The following is a 15,817-nucleotide window of genomic DNA, read 5'->3' as shown; positions in this document are numbered from 1 at the left end:
AGTTTTTATTGCATTGAATATCTTTGTTTTTTCTTAATGACAACATATTAATTCTTTGTAAACTCGTTTAGTGCCTAATTCGATAATTTGATGGTTAATAACTCCGCTTGTTTCATAAGCCAGTCCAACTTTTAATCTGACTTATACCGAAACTGTAGAAAGTACCCCACCTCACCAACTTCAATTTACTCCTCGAGCGCTGTAGAGGCCGGTTAAGAATATTCTCACTGTAAAACCCTTCCGCCAGGTGCTGAAAGATAAACTCTAGCAAATCATGCAGCCCATTGTTGGTACTGCATCGTGTGAAATGACAACCAAATGTAAATTCAAATATTTTTATTTAAAATCTTTAAACAAATTTCCATATATAGTTTCAAATTATATACTATTAGCCGGAAGACGTCCACAGCCCTCTGGCCCTTATGAGCTTTCTCATAAGGCCCATAGTTAGCGACCATGTCTGCGTACCATAAGTCATCACTGACAACACACACTGGTTGAAAACCTTCGTCTTTAGACATAGTGGTATTTGGGACGAGAAGATTTTACGGAGCTTTCCGAACGCTGGCCATCCGAGTTCGATTCGAAGAGTGACTCTTTCGCGAACTTGGACCTACCTAATTGGATTGGCCGAAGTAGACGTACTGGCCGAGAAGTTCGATTTATATACTATTTTTAAAATTAAAAAAAAAAAAACTCTCGAATTGTATACAAACTACTTAAATGATTAAATTAAACAGTATAATAATATTTTTATTAGTTGTATGTAATACCTTATTAGAATATTGATTTTTCTACAAACATAAAATTGAACGAGGAATAATTTTTAATATCATTCATTCATTTTTGTTTTATTACGCCAAAGAATATTAACTTCTTGCGTGCGGTTATAAATACAGACACACATTTATTTTATGGATCTGGCATATTATTAAATATAATTATTGAAACAAGGTCGAAATAGTTTTCAAACTTTAATAAAACAACTATAATATTTGTCATTTCACAAAACATACTTAACAAATTATGCTTCACAACGTAAAGTACAATATAAAAATATAGTATTAACTTATATTTAATACTTACTTAAAATAATGCATAGATGTGTTTCTAAATCAATTTCTTTCATGTCATCTATATTTTGTTTATATATTAAAAATATTATTTTAGATAACAATATTAAAACTAAACACAAAACCAATTATTTTACATAATTTATACGTCTAGATAGAGCCTCTTAAATAAATAAATTTCGTTGATTTCAAAGATTACATATACATTTTTTTTAATTGAGACTTCCCAGTAAGTTGTCTTAGGACACTTGTATTGGGAATATCTCGCAAGAGCCTTAGCGGATACTTAATAAACAATATAGAAATAAACAAAAATGATTAAAAAACAAATTTTACAATTATCGCACAATTAAAACAAGTCTGAAAACTGTGTATGAGTGAGTGTGTGTGAATGAGTGTGTGTGAGTGAGTGTGTGCATGTGGGCTTGAGTTTGGACCTTTAATTGGTCCATCTATAGACTTGCTGCTAGAAAACTGAAAAAAACAGATGAAAACAGGCCATGTTTATTACTTTAGTGTGCGTGACAAGCTATTACAACCACGATTTGTATGTCACTTTGTGTTAGTGTGCGTGCATTGCTCAAAATAGTGGTTAACTGGCAACGCCTATTTTTTTCGACGTTTTCACAGCTGCCAATCTATCTAGACGTATAAAATTATCTAAGCCAATCATAATCCGTTGTCACTAGACAAAAGCCAATTAATTCTCTATTAGATTTTATGCCGAAGATACTGTTACCATATTGACAAATCATAATATTATTTTTTCATAAATTGTAGGTGAATCCTATGAAATAATGATTAAATTTGTTATTTATGACATTTTGAGAAGTTTCACTACTACCGTGTGTGACCTGCACACGCACACATTTTTTTTTATTAATATTGAAAACCAATTCACGTTCCAATTAAGCATTATTAGAATTCGGCATTCTGCGCCACTGAGTCACATTATGCCCTGTACTTATAGAACTACCATTGATTTATTTACAATCTAAGTATGTTGAAGTACCATAGACTAAGTATGTACTAGCGGATAGACTATGTGGCAGCCCGATAACGTGTGACCAATTTTGATTTTACTATGTGTCGTTTAATATTGAAAATAGTATGGAGCTAATGTTCAAGAGTGGCTGACTGTTTACGACTTGTTATTTATGGAATAGGAGGACAAACGAGCGTACGGGTCACCTGGTGTTAAGTGATCACCGCCGCCCACATTCTCTTGCAACACCAGAAGAATCACAAGAGCGTTGCCGGCCTTTAAGGAAGGTGTACCCATGTCGTATCGACCCGAAAATACCGCACAAGGACGCTCATTCCACAGCTTCGTAGTACGAGGAAGAAAGCTCCTTGAAAACCGCACTGTGGAGGACCGCCACACATCCAGATGGTGGGGATGATATCCTAACTTGTGGCGTGTCGTGCGAAGGTGGACGACGGTACGACTTTCCATCAAAATCGGTTACAGTCACAATAGATTAGTTTTCATTCCTTTGAACGTCTCCTCTCCCTACTTTAAACTCTATTTGTGAATTAAGTTGTAAATATCACTAACTAAGTTTATAATATATTTAATAATTTAAGTAATTATATTTGCGTATGTCCTTTATACTGTAACAGCATGGATACTTGTTGCAAGTATAAAATAACAATATAAAACTTGTTTCAATCTTAATCACCGATCACTTCCATTAAAATTATTAAACAAATACTCTAAAGTGTGGTGGTCTATTTAACATGAGATTGTGGTATACCTTCCACAGAAGCCACAGTAGGAAGAATGGAATAGATAAGGTTACCTTTACTATATTACTGTACAATATGTTATATTTTTAAAGTGATGGTTATCACTTCTAGGTAATACACAAATAAAATTTGAAAAACAAAATTTTATGAACGATGCGGGACTCGAACCCACGAACCTGAGGGTTGCACAAAGCAAACAGGATTTTATAGCGAGGCGTTACTCGAACGGTTAGCTCAGTTGGTTAGAGCACCGGCACGGAACGCCGGAGGTCGTGGGTTCGAGTCCCGCATCGTTCATAAAATTTTGTTTTTCAAATTTTATTTGTGTATATTACTGTATCTCTTTTAGAGATGTTCTTGTCTCTCAAACACTTTGTTAGTTTAAACGCTAGTATATTGTAAGTCTATGTGAAGAACAACAAAAACCATTAACTTTAAAAGCAATAAATGCATGCTTAGATACTTAATATTGCGTCTAGATAGAGCCGATGAAAACAGGCCAGGTTTATTACCTTAGTGTGCGATAAGCTATGTCTTATATTCGCGATATATTAGTCACTTTGTGTTAGTGTGCGTTCTTTACTCAAAATAGAGATTAACTGTGAACCTCAATTTCTCGATGTCTTTCACAGCTGTCACAGACTATCCAGACGTATAAATGATCTAAGTAATGCATCATAGCCTCAACTGCGCGATCTCTTGTAGCAAGGCCGCTTCATTGTCGATCTTCGCTAGTTGATTGAGCTCCAACTGTTTTCCGGCCGCTTTCTGCTGCTTCAGTTTCTCTATATCGTTCAGTTTCTGTCGAAGGCACATTTTGTATTAATAAAATAATCGTACTATTAAAGTTAACTTCTTTATCGACGTATAAGAGAACTTCTATAACAATGTCGTCACGACTTTCGGTTACGCGCCATCTTGTTTTTTTTTATCCAAAGTTCAGTATAGTGACGTAAAGAATAATATATGTTTGAAAGTGACAAAATAAAATAATTTATTTGTGTGCATGTATATATTAAAAAAATAACTTTAATTTAATCCGGATTTTCTTTCATACGCCTTATCTACAAAAAATCATTGAATTTGTAAATAGTAGAAAAATTATATTCAGTCATTGTGAAGTTTCAGTTCTTACCTCTGTACTCTGGTAAACACACATATTTTTTTTTTCATAGATATATCTAAAGTTCAGAGTTATAAGTCCATTATTTTTACATTGCTAAGTTGTTTCATGAGCAGAGTGACAGGGCGAACAAAATATGTTCACATAATAGTCAGTAATACACACTGCATGTTTAGATTAAAATATTTCTATTCAAAATCACTTACGGAACGTCTGAAAGAGTATTGCAAAGAGCTGTTTGACCTGATTGCTTCAGCGGAATTCCACCTTCGCACGACACGCCACAAATGAAATAGGCGCCGTTGTGGTACCCATAATCTAGCCGGCATCCTGTGCAAACGAGCCTTACCAGTGTAAAGACTCTTTGTCGCTTAGAAACCGTTCGCGTCTCGCAACATTCGAGCGGTTAACGCCGATTTTTCTAACCGTTCAGCGGCGTTGAGTCATAATCGGCGGCGGCACACACCTCCAGTACCTACCTTGTTAAGATTTTTAATTTTCTTATCCTTCTCCGGATCGCCGGTGGACACAAATGGCGCTTTGTTCGTAGTGTTGGGGGGTGGTGGCTGGGGGGAGGTGTCCCCCCTCTCCGCTTTCTCCTCGGCCTTCCGCGCCTTGCGAGCTTCGCGTTTCTCCTTCTGCTTTATCGCTTGTTTTGATGGGGTCACTGGAATCAAATTCTACCTATTAATTATTTTAATAGAGAGGATGGTTTTAGGCTAGCGCAAACATGGAATCCCGTCGTCTCTCTCTGCAGTACAAATGCAACAAAAAAATATGGACGTTGTCAGTAGTGTGTGTCGGGAATGACCACAACGAATTAGGCGCCAAGTGGACAGATTGATGTACTATTAGTGTCAAGTGTCAATGTGTCACGCGTTCCTCGCCGCCTGCGCAGTTCCGCAGCGACCACGATTCACGCAATTGGATCGAAATATCGGCATCAAATATATAAAATATATATCGTGTCATTTATTTACAATACAATTACAATTTTAAAGTTCCGTGATGATAGATTTTAAAAACAGATTTTACCATCTATCCATTCATAATAATATATATTTCCTATTAGTCAAATAAATATTTATTCTCGCAAATATGATACCTATAATATATAATATAATATGGACACACTTTTTACACATATTATCTTGCCCCAAGTTAAGCATATATTGCCTGTGTTATGGGTTACAAGACAATGATATATTTAATATAATATACTTACTTAAACATACATAAATACATTTAAACATCCATGACTCGGAAACAAACATCCATATTCATCATATAAATGCTTGCACCTACCGTGATTCGAACCCGGGACCTCTAGCTTAGTAGGTAGAATCGCTAACCACTCGGCTATACAGGTCGTCTATATAATATATACCTATGGATTGTTATTTTTATTTTACAAGTTATTTTATTCACTTTTGGAATTATAGGTGCATGAAAAATATTTAAAACACATCTAATGATGTTAATGTTGGAATAAATCTGATGTCGAAATGCATCGAAAACAATTGGCATATATTATATACTATACTAGCTGACCCGGCAAACGTTGTTTTGCCATATAAAGTATAATTCACGCGATAGTTTTAAAGTAATACAATATTGCCTATATTATAGCCTGTACATCATTTTGTTCTATTGTCAATAGTTTTTGCAGCGCACGCAAAAATAGGTTTTCGATTTTACACCTTGTGTTACAAAATAGCAATTTTATTACGGATCCCTAATTTTGAAAAAAAAAACATAGCCTATAGCCTTCCTCGATAAATGGACTACCCAACACTGAAAGAATCATTCAAATCGGACCAGTAGTACCAGAGTTTAGCGCGTTCAAACAAACACTGCAGCTTTATAATATAAGTATAGATTTTCAAGCACATTACAGATTCCTATTTTTATGGGTCAGCTGATAGTAAGTGATATGTAAGGTTTTTAATTCCCGCTAACCCGATTTTCATAAGTTTTTCTTTGAAAGTTGATGAGTTCGTTTTTTGATGATTTGATGATGATGAATATATCGTTAATCACCGAAAATAATATCTAGCCACCACACCAGCAGTTGTGTTTACAATAGACTTTGACGTCACAATACGCTTCAACCATTGCGTCTTCACATTGTATATTTTGCGCGTATTTATTTCATTTTTGATCAGAAAATACTATGTTAGATATAATCAATATTAATAAAGAATAAAAAAATATCTGAACTAAATATAAGATACATGCGTACATCCTTTTCACTATTTTTCGTACAAAGATTTAATATCTGGACGACCGAGCCTTGCTCCGATTTTTAAGAAGGTACAAAACTTGAATAAAAAAAAACTAATAGGACATCTGGATTCGAACTGGGGTCTTCTGCTTTCCGGGTCACCCAATGTCGCATCTGAGCTATTATAGTCTTGTATATAGTGGCGAAATTTACCTTTGTAGCTGTTTCTCATTAAAACACGGATAAAAATACATTTTTTTTAAATTGAAACCTAGCTGGATCGATTTCTCGCCCCCGAAACTACCTCTATACTAAATTTCATTAAAATCGTTAGAGCCGTTTCCGAGATTCAGGTTATATATACAAGAATAGCTCGTTTAAATATATAAGATTGGGTATTACCATCAGAATTTTGTCCTGGCTTATGTGGTTTCTCATGTTCATGTAGAGTGAAGGTTGATGGTTTGTTTCTAGCGCCCGGAGGTCTGTATGCTCCCACTGCTTTGGGTGTTGTCTCTGCGATGCCCTTTGGTGCTGACTTAGACAGTTCACTCTTCGGGTATGTACCAGGTCGCCAACATATCGACAAGAGGTTTTCCTTGTCTTCGCAAGATCGTTTGTACATCAGCACTCCAGTGTAGTGCCAAAATTTATAGCTAAAATAAATAAAAAATACATCAGCAATGGACATCTCGTTATAAATATAATGTCATCCTTAAGTTCTTATGGTAATTTTCCAGTTTTTCGTGTGGTATCAATACAGCTTTTTATTAAAGCCTGTAAACACATACTCAAAGTAAAAAAAATGTAAAATAAATATAATAATACAAAATGGAAAAATTTTGTTAATATTAGAATGTAATATTTCAAATAAAAAATAATACACATGCAGTTTGAACATATTCTGGGATCCTGTTATAAAAACATTTAGTTCACTTATCAAAGGATTTGCGTACTAACTAACAACTAAGTCGTGTAGTAGGCATGACAAGTTTATATTTATTCGTGGTGTTAACATTTTCTAGACAATAATTATTAAATAATAAATTTAATAAATGTTCACAAAATTCTTCATCTATGTAATGATTTTCATTATTTTAAAACTAGAAATAAGGGATTGCTTGTAACTAATTCTAATAGGCTTCATATGATATATATTAGCTTTAAGGGTAAATGTATACACTTTTATAATTAAGTCCCAGCCACTGCTCAGGCATTATCTATTAATAAATTTAAATGTTTAATTAAAAATGGCTCCGTCGTAAATCCTACTACTCCACAGCTGAATCAGCACAGATCGGACATCCTGGGACTAGATTATTTTAAATCAATAACAATGACAAAACATTATTGATAAATTTATTTAAAAAAAAAACGCAAATAATAATACTAGGAGAGTTTCTTGCGCAGTTCCTTCTCTCTCAGACCGCCATTTGTTTCCGAAGCGGTGGTAGTGTTAGAAGTGACATCAAAATGGATTCTAAAGAAATCAATTTTGAGAAAATAAATGCCTTTTATGTCTTTTAATACTTGCGTACCCATTGCCAACAGTAAGTCTAGGATATGTAGTTGCTGTCAAAAAAGTCTCTCCTCTGGGATCCCATTGTAAGTAAGTTGTATCCGGCGCCGAGCATTCACCCAACTTTTTGAAGCCACGGACATCCCAAACAGATATATGTCCTGTTGCTATGTTACCAAAGCCACCTAACAGAACTAGTGCTAAGAAGTTAAGGATCTTATATATCTGAAATTTTATTTTCAATACATTTGCTCGCAAAGTGAGCCTAATTACATCGCTCTTAGAGCCATAAACCGAACAGTAACACACACGTGCATAATAATACTACAAAAATAAGCTAGAGTAAACAGAGCATTTTCAATTTAACCAAAGGTAATACTGTTTTTTTTTAACAACAAAGAGGTAATGATGAGGTAAAAATGCATAAAATCCATTCACATTTTTGGAATAGATAAATGTGTCCCTAATTAAGATAAAAATATATTTAATATTATCAGACTACTTATAATAAACAATTCACAATATTTTGTTATAAAATATATGCATTTTATTACTAAAATTATAATTTACATTTGGCTCGTGCGAAAAAAAACATTTCCCATAATTTTCATATTTTTGCAATACATGTTTGTTTTTTTCTCTCATTTTTTTTTATGAAAAAAGGGACGAGACGAGCACGACGTTCAGCTGATGGAAATTGATACGCTCTGTCCATTACAGTCCAGTGCCGCTCAGGAAAGACCCAAACATTCTGAGCGGCACTAAAACTGCGCTCATCACCTTGAGACATAAGATGTTAAGTCTCATTTGCCCAGTAATTTCACTAGCTACGGCACCCTTCAGACCGAAACACGGCAATGCTAACATATTACTGCTTCACTGCAGAAATAGGCGCCGTTGTAGTACCCATAATCTAGTTAGCATCCTGTGCAAAGGATGATGAAGATTTCACTCACACATATTGTTCTCAGTGTCAGATTATTTAATAAAAAAATTACCTATATATATAAAAATGAATTGCTGTTCGTTAGACTCGCTAAAACTCGAGAACGGCTGGACCGATTTGGCAAATTTTGGTCTTGACTTATTTGTGGAAGTCCAGGGAAGGTTTAAAAGGTGAATGAATATGAATATTCTCGGAAAAAAAATATATAAACACAAATTCTGTTTCTCTTTTGATGAGTCTGTCGTTCATTAATTCAGATTGAAAGAATAATTAAAAAAATAGCAAATTATATTTAATATATCTTTCTTTCTAAATGATACTAAGCACTTATTGGCCAACATTCACAAATATAACAGCTGTTTCCAGATGACATCTATTTTGCATACCCGTAATTTTTTTTTATATCATATTACATATACCGATATAAAACTAGGTCAAATTAGCATCTAAAAAAACCACAAAGGTTAACAACTAAATGATTAACCTAGATAATTATAAAATTAATATATAACCTAAATATATAGTCTGAGAATCGGTCGTCATCTATTTTTTATACCCCAAAATTTTTAATTATTAATTTTCTTATTACTTTATATGGCAATACAACGTTTGCTGGGTCAACTAGTAAGCAATAAAAAGGATATTGTTTCCTTCGGGCGGGAAGTAGATGGCATTCCATGCGCCAGTTCCAAACTCGTACAACGGATCACATTTCGCATTGAACAGCGTCGCTTTAGCGGGAGCGTGGCCGTATACGGCAACCCATTCGTTCCAATTGCCGGGGTTCCAAGCAATAGCGTGAATTGGTCCTTCCTTACCTACAAGCATTATTTAAGACACGATTTATTACATGAAATAAAAAAACAATACTATTTTGTAAACCTTACATAATTCATACGTCTAGATAGAGCCTATTAATGCTAGACAACCTATGAAAACAGGCCATGTTTATTACTTTAGAGAGTGTGACAGGCGTCTTACATTGTGTTAGAAGTGTGTGTGCATTGCTCAAAATAATATATATAATATAATATTGACACTTTCTTACACAAATTATCTTGCCCCAAACTAGGCATAGCCTGTACTATGGGTACAAGACAACGATATATTTAATACAATATACTTACTTAAACATACATAAATACATATAAACATCCATAAGTCGGAAACAAACATTCATATTTATCATATAAATGATTGCACCTACCGGTATTCGAACCCAGGACCTCTAGCTTAGTAGTCAGGGTCACTAACCATTCGACTATATGAGTCGTCGAAATAGAGGTCAACGTCAATTTATTTCGATGTTTTCAAAGCTGTCACAGTCTATCTAGACCACAGGTTCTCAACGTGGGCGATAACGCCCCCTTGTGGGCGTTTGAGACTTTCGGGGGGGCAGTAGAAGACCCAGAGAAAATTAGGGGGCATTGAGATGGCGCAAATGGGGCGTGGGTAGATTAAAAAATAATGTCTAAAAAGGCAAAAAAACATATTCTCAAAGTGGGCGGTGAGCAAAATAAGGTTGAGAAACTGTGATCTAGACCAGGGGTGCTCAAGTTTGAACTGCTGGCGATCTACCTCAAAATTTGTAGACTACGATCGATCGGCTCTGAGAGGCTTCAAGTGTGTGTGATGAAGGATTGTCGTCTGGGTAGAGTGTCACGATGACATAGATATTAGTTTTGCGCAAAATATGCATTTTTATAGTCAAGGTAAGTGTCTGCTCTTAAATGTCAATGAAAAAACTCATAATTATTATTCAAAATTGCGAGTTTATTGGTTCTTACAAAACGAACGCGTTCTAAAGTTCTAAGCTTAACTACATAGTGACTTTGGATGTTGAAGCGTGACACTGCATGTCCTGAGCATACTTTTCACAAGATGGTACGTAATTACCGATTTTAGTTTATTATACCGGATTTTTTTCTCAAGATCGACTCAGCAAAGCACTCGCGATCGACCTGTCGATCCCGATCGACCGTTTGAGCACCCCTGATCTAGACGATACATGATCTAAGTTGTGTGTGAAAAGTGTGCAAGCCCAATAAACGAACGCAGAGTCAAACGTATAATATAATTAGGTAAATAAACTTACTGAAAGTCATGTTGCCCGCGTTTCCCTTTACGTCGCCATAAGACAAAGCCTGCTTACCATAGTAAGACCCGCCTGTTTTATCAACCTAAAAATAAACATAAAAGTATTATAATATTTTTTTTATCCAATAAGCTAAACATTTTGTATTTATATACATATTAACTGAGCAAACTAACCAGCAAACGTTGTATTGCCGATATTAAAATACAAAAGTAACTGTTGATCGTAGATTGGTGAAAATTTGAAGTTGTATGTATTTTTTAATGCTGACTCATAATCAAACAAATTAAAATAAATTCGTGTGTACCACCCTAAACATTTAGGGGGATGAAAAATAGATGTTGTCCGATTCTCAGACCTACCCAATATGCACTCAAAATTTCATGAGAATCAGTAAAGCCGTTTCGGAGGAGTTCAATGTTTAACACCATGACACGAGAATTTTATATATTAGATTAACTTACATCTGTTTGAGTCATTGTAAAAACATTAGTACCACGTCTGTTCCAATAGAATGTTGCCTTGTCAGCCTGAAACAAGGATCGGCTGACTAAAGCATGGCTGACATCGAATTGTGGGAATTTGAAAATTCGCCAAAATGCTGGTTGTCCCGATTTTCCTAAAACATTTCAAAGGTCTGCATAAGAAATTCAAATCCTCAATTAAGGGTTGAGGGGTGGAGGAGGGGGGAAGGAGGAGTGATATTGACCCCCCCCCCCCCCATCAACTCCCAACGCGCGAAAAGGAGTAGTTTGAGAAGTTTTTGAGACTAATTCGGGTCTGCGCGTCTCCGGGGCTGCCGGGGTAGGGCAGAATAGTACCAGGTGGAAGTCGTGGTCCACTGATTAGCTTCTATCACAGTGTAGTGATAAAAAATATTCATTGTAACATAACTTCGAAAAAAATAATAATTTTATTATATTGTATAAATATTTTTCATAACTTTTATTAGTTCCAAGAAAGGCAGTCACAACAAAATGAGGAAAAGCGTTCCGTTTCACCAATGTTTGTTGTTCACCAAATTGTTGCGTTGTACATAACTTTAAACGCACCTCTAAGGCCCGCTTTCCACCAAAGCAGAGAGGAGAGGAGATGCAATTTGATTACCAACCAGATTTCGTTATTTCCACATCTCCTCTCCGCATAGCTTCGGAGGAAATGGATCAAGCGGAGAGGAGAGGAGTTGTCTCATTTTTCTTTCATTTTTTGCCAAGCCAAGGCGTTTAGACGTGAGATGTCTGTAGCCAGGCGGCTCGCACTCGCGCGCCCTTTCTCCGCACCTACACCCCGCGTCTCGCACACCTTTCGTTCATTCCGTATTTTTACCCTACTTTAGTAGTTTAGCGAAGTATTAACTTAAAAAAAGAAGGAGGCTCTAAAAATATTCATATAAAATAACATTAACATAAGGTAATAAAGTGTTTGTTCTTATTGATGTCGGTTTTTTTTTTTTTTTTTTAAATATTTTCAGTTAAGTTTGTTTGTTTTCTCTTCTTCGTCTTCCTTTCGTAGATATCAGTTGATTGATTTCGACCTCTCCGCAATGCAGAGGTCACCTCTGCTCCCCGTTACACATCTCCTCTCCGCTTTGGTAGAGGTAACCTGATCGCTTCGCGGCTAATCTCCTCTCGTCTCATCTCCTCTCCGCTTTAGAGGAAACCGGGCCTAAGAACCTCTTATATGTGTATAAGATCTGTATATGTACGTATAGGACTTGATAAAAAGGTATATTCTGCAGCATAATAGTCTAGTCAACAAGTGATCAACTTTTTTAAGCAGTCTCGGATAAATAGAATAGAGATGTCATTCGATTCGGAATCGCGTCACAAAATATGCTACGTTACAAATAATTCCATTGAAGTTTTGTACTTATATCACAAAGAATAATTTTTATATATTTGATTGTTAGCAGAAAAGTCCTCAAATTGCGACCACATGATGGAAGATGTAGAGTGTAGGCCCCCAAAAGATAGACCGTTGATCTGGCCTATCTTTAGGGGAGAGTTTTGTCCAGCATTGGAAGACTTTCGTCTGAAGTGATGATGATGAGATTTTGGCCTTTTTCTATGCCTATCTTTGGGGGAGACCTTTGTCCAGCAGTGGACGACTTTCAGCTGAAGTGATGATGATGACATTATTGCCTTATGCTTTATAACCTTTGTGAAAGTGCGAACACTAAGTTAATAGTTTCATTGCATTTGGAGAAACAGAACGGCAAAGATTAATTAAATTGATGCTCTGACAACATGTTTACTGTTTACATTGTGTGATTGAAGCTCAAAGATAGTTGAATTTAGATAATATTTTATGGTCATAAGTTATTTCTGCTTGACAACAAAAGTATGCACAGAGTTATATCTGTTGATATTTCATAAAGTCATAATAAATCATATATCATACTCACCTAAAGTAAACACGGACAGATAATAATTCGGTGCCACACTTGGTGATACACTGAATGCTTGAAGATTTTGAGCTTGTACATTGTGTGTGTAACGATCAAATTTAGCATCTTCATATATCAAAATTTTACTATTACTTTGTATTGTAAATAGTTTTTCATCGGAAGACCATTTTGGGTGCCTGAAATAAAATAATACATACTAACATATATATAGCTTTTTTAATAAGATACAACAAATGGGCATTGACATCTGCAAGACTAGGGGTCAAAAGATGCATTGCTATACTTTAATTTGGGTTTGCGTTGCTTGAAGGTAGCTAAGTGGTAATTGTTCTGGAAAACTGCCGCCGGGAATGGATTATGAAAAAAAAAGCCAGCTGTGTTTGTTGCGCCCATTCTTCTCAGGTCTGAGGCATTCATTTTGGAATGGGTGGTAGTTATTTGACTTTCAATAAGTGATGTCACATCCTATTTTTAATAAAAATATTTGAATTTGAATCTGAATTCCACAAAGTGGCTGTGCAAAGTAAGAATTTTTCACAAAACACTGTAGACTGGTCATTCAAAGTAATACCCAATATGTAAAATTCATCCATAATTGTACACATTTCATGTTGCTTCGGTGTACTGTGCAAAAATCACTTCAGATTTCAGTTTTCTTAAAGGAAAATCTTTGTAGTTGTAATGATTGAACAAATTGTTTTACAACAAATTTTCCAGTGGGAGGCTCCTTTGCACAGGATGCCGGCTAGATTATGGGTACCACAACGGTGCCTATTTCTGTTGTGATACAGTAATGTGTAAGCAATACTGTTTTTCCGTCTGAAGGGCGCCATAGCTAGAGAAATTACTGGGCAAATGAGACAACATCCTATGTGTCAGTGATGAGCTCAATTGTGATTTTTGGGTTTTACAAGAATCAAGTCCTTCTAGTGCATGAGTTTAGTTGACACTGTTAACATTAATTGTAGGGATTCTAGGGCAATCAATTTTTGAAATATGAAAATAAGGGACGAGTCAAGCACGACTTTCAGCTGATGGTAATTGATACACCCTGCCCATTAAAATGCAGTGCCTCTCAGTATTCTTCAAAAATCCCAAAAATTCTGAGTGGCACTACAACTGTGCTGGTCACCTTGAGACATAAAATGTTAAGTCTCATTTGCCCAGTAATTCCACTAGCTACGGCGCCCTTCAGAACGAAACACAATAATGCTTACACAATACTGCTTCACGGCAGAAATAGGCGCCATTGTGGTACCCATAAACTAGCCGGCATGATGTCCAAAGAAGCCTCCCACTTAATAAAGTTATATACAATTTCAGGTGCCTGCCGAGAACCATTCATTACTATCCTCTATATAATCTACTATACTACTAAATAAGCATACTTTATCAAAGAAGCCTATATATATTTTTTAAATTTGTGCTCAGTGACTCCTAGTAGACTGTCCAGAATTTTATTGTAAAATTTAATACCAAGACCTATAAGAGTACTTAAACCTAGCTAACCGATTACATGGCACATACATTATTTAAGGTACCCATGTCATATCTACCTGAAAACACCACACAAGGAAATTACTTGATATAGTTTTCGTGACCATGGAAGAAAGTTCCTTGAGTTCCTCACTGTGGGTTAACACCAGTGGGAGGCTCGTTTGCACAGGATGCCGGCTAGATTATGTGTACCACAACGGCGCCTATTTCTGTAAGCATTACTGTGTTTCGGCCTGAAGGGCGCAGTAGTTAGTGAAATTACTGGGCAAATGAGACTGAACATCTTATGTCTCAAGGTGACGAGCGCGATTGTAGTGCCACTCAGATATTTTGAGTTTTTCAAGAATCCTGAGTGGCACTGCATTGTAATGGGCAGGGTGTATCAATTACCATCAGCTGAACGTCCTGCTCGTCTCGTCCCTTATTATCATAAAAAAAAAACACCACAGTGAATAAATATGCAGGATATCTTCTGCTAATCATCAGATCCATTGGCCTCTTGGATATTGCCTATGACTATCACGACATATCTTACTTAAAATCCAGGAAGACACACATATTGAGCTTCAAGTATGTGGAGGTTATACAAAACTTTCCTTACCAACCAGACTGATTTTTCTGCACAAAGGATCCAACTAATTCTCCACTTGACGAACTATATACATGTAGATTAGGTTGGCCCTATAATAAAATATTACTTCAAAAAAGGAGGCACAATTAATAAATTATAGTTAGATAGAAAGATTATCAATTTTAACATGAGAGCTGATAAACCTAGACTATAAGTTAATGATGAAACTTATTGATTGTTAAGGATAGAAGTTATCACTTACTATCAAGTAGGCCCATAGCTTGTCCATCTATACAACATAGTTATTTTATAAATATATGAAGAATGTTGGTAAGTTTTGATACAGGGTAAGTCCAGATAACTCAAACGGACTATTTTTGTGGCAACATAGTATAAGGTATAATTTTATTCTGCCCCTCACTTTTGTTCCCCACATGTATTTAAATGTGTTGAGCTGGTTGTGTGCAATGTCATCCAAAACAATAGAATTATCTGGACTCACCCTGTACTAAGCTTACTCTTGTGGACTATATTTTTAATGCCCTGTAGTGATACTTTGTTTCAAAATATCTAGTAGAAGTACTTATTAGTGTAATAATTAGTGAAGATTTAA

The 15,817-nt window shown here is 35.6% G+C and overlaps 1 protein-coding gene across 13 annotated transcripts in view; it reads right to left on the bottom strand.

Annotated features, from left to right (window-relative positions):
- Positions 1-321: 321 nt before the first annotated feature.
- Positions 322-15,817, bottom strand: part of LOC126971232 (eukaryotic translation initiation factor 2A) — a 34,304-nt gene continuing 18,808 nt past the window's right edge. For all 13 annotated transcript variants that reach the window (XM_050817417.1, XM_050817419.1, XM_050817418.1 and 10 more), the window contains 9 exons: positions 15,235-15,314; positions 13,134-13,312; positions 11,194-11,348; positions 10,730-10,814; positions 9,279-9,452; positions 7,708-7,885; positions 6,572-6,825; positions 4,425-4,612; positions 322-3,623 (listed from right to left, as the gene is read on the bottom strand). In XM_050817417.1, the coding sequence (XP_050673374.1) occupies positions 3,498-3,623; positions 4,425-4,612; positions 6,572-6,825; positions 7,708-7,885; positions 9,279-9,452; positions 10,730-10,814; positions 11,194-11,348; positions 13,134-13,312; positions 15,235-15,314 (1,419 nt within the window). In that variant the 3' untranslated portion in view covers positions 322-3,497. The remainder of the gene's footprint in view (positions 3,624-4,424; positions 4,613-6,571; positions 6,826-7,707; positions 7,886-9,278; positions 9,453-10,729; positions 10,815-11,193; positions 11,349-13,133; positions 13,313-15,234; positions 15,315-15,817) is intronic.

The sequence above is a fragment of the Leptidea sinapis genome, chromosome 23 (assembly GCF_905404315.1).
Source record: "Leptidea sinapis chromosome 23, ilLepSina1.1, whole genome shotgun sequence".
In the NCBI taxonomy this organism is placed as follows: domain Eukaryota; kingdom Metazoa; phylum Arthropoda; class Insecta; order Lepidoptera; family Pieridae; genus Leptidea; species Leptidea sinapis.
The sequence above is the reverse complement of the archived record's forward strand: the minus strand, read 5'-3'. Positions and strand labels throughout refer to the sequence as shown.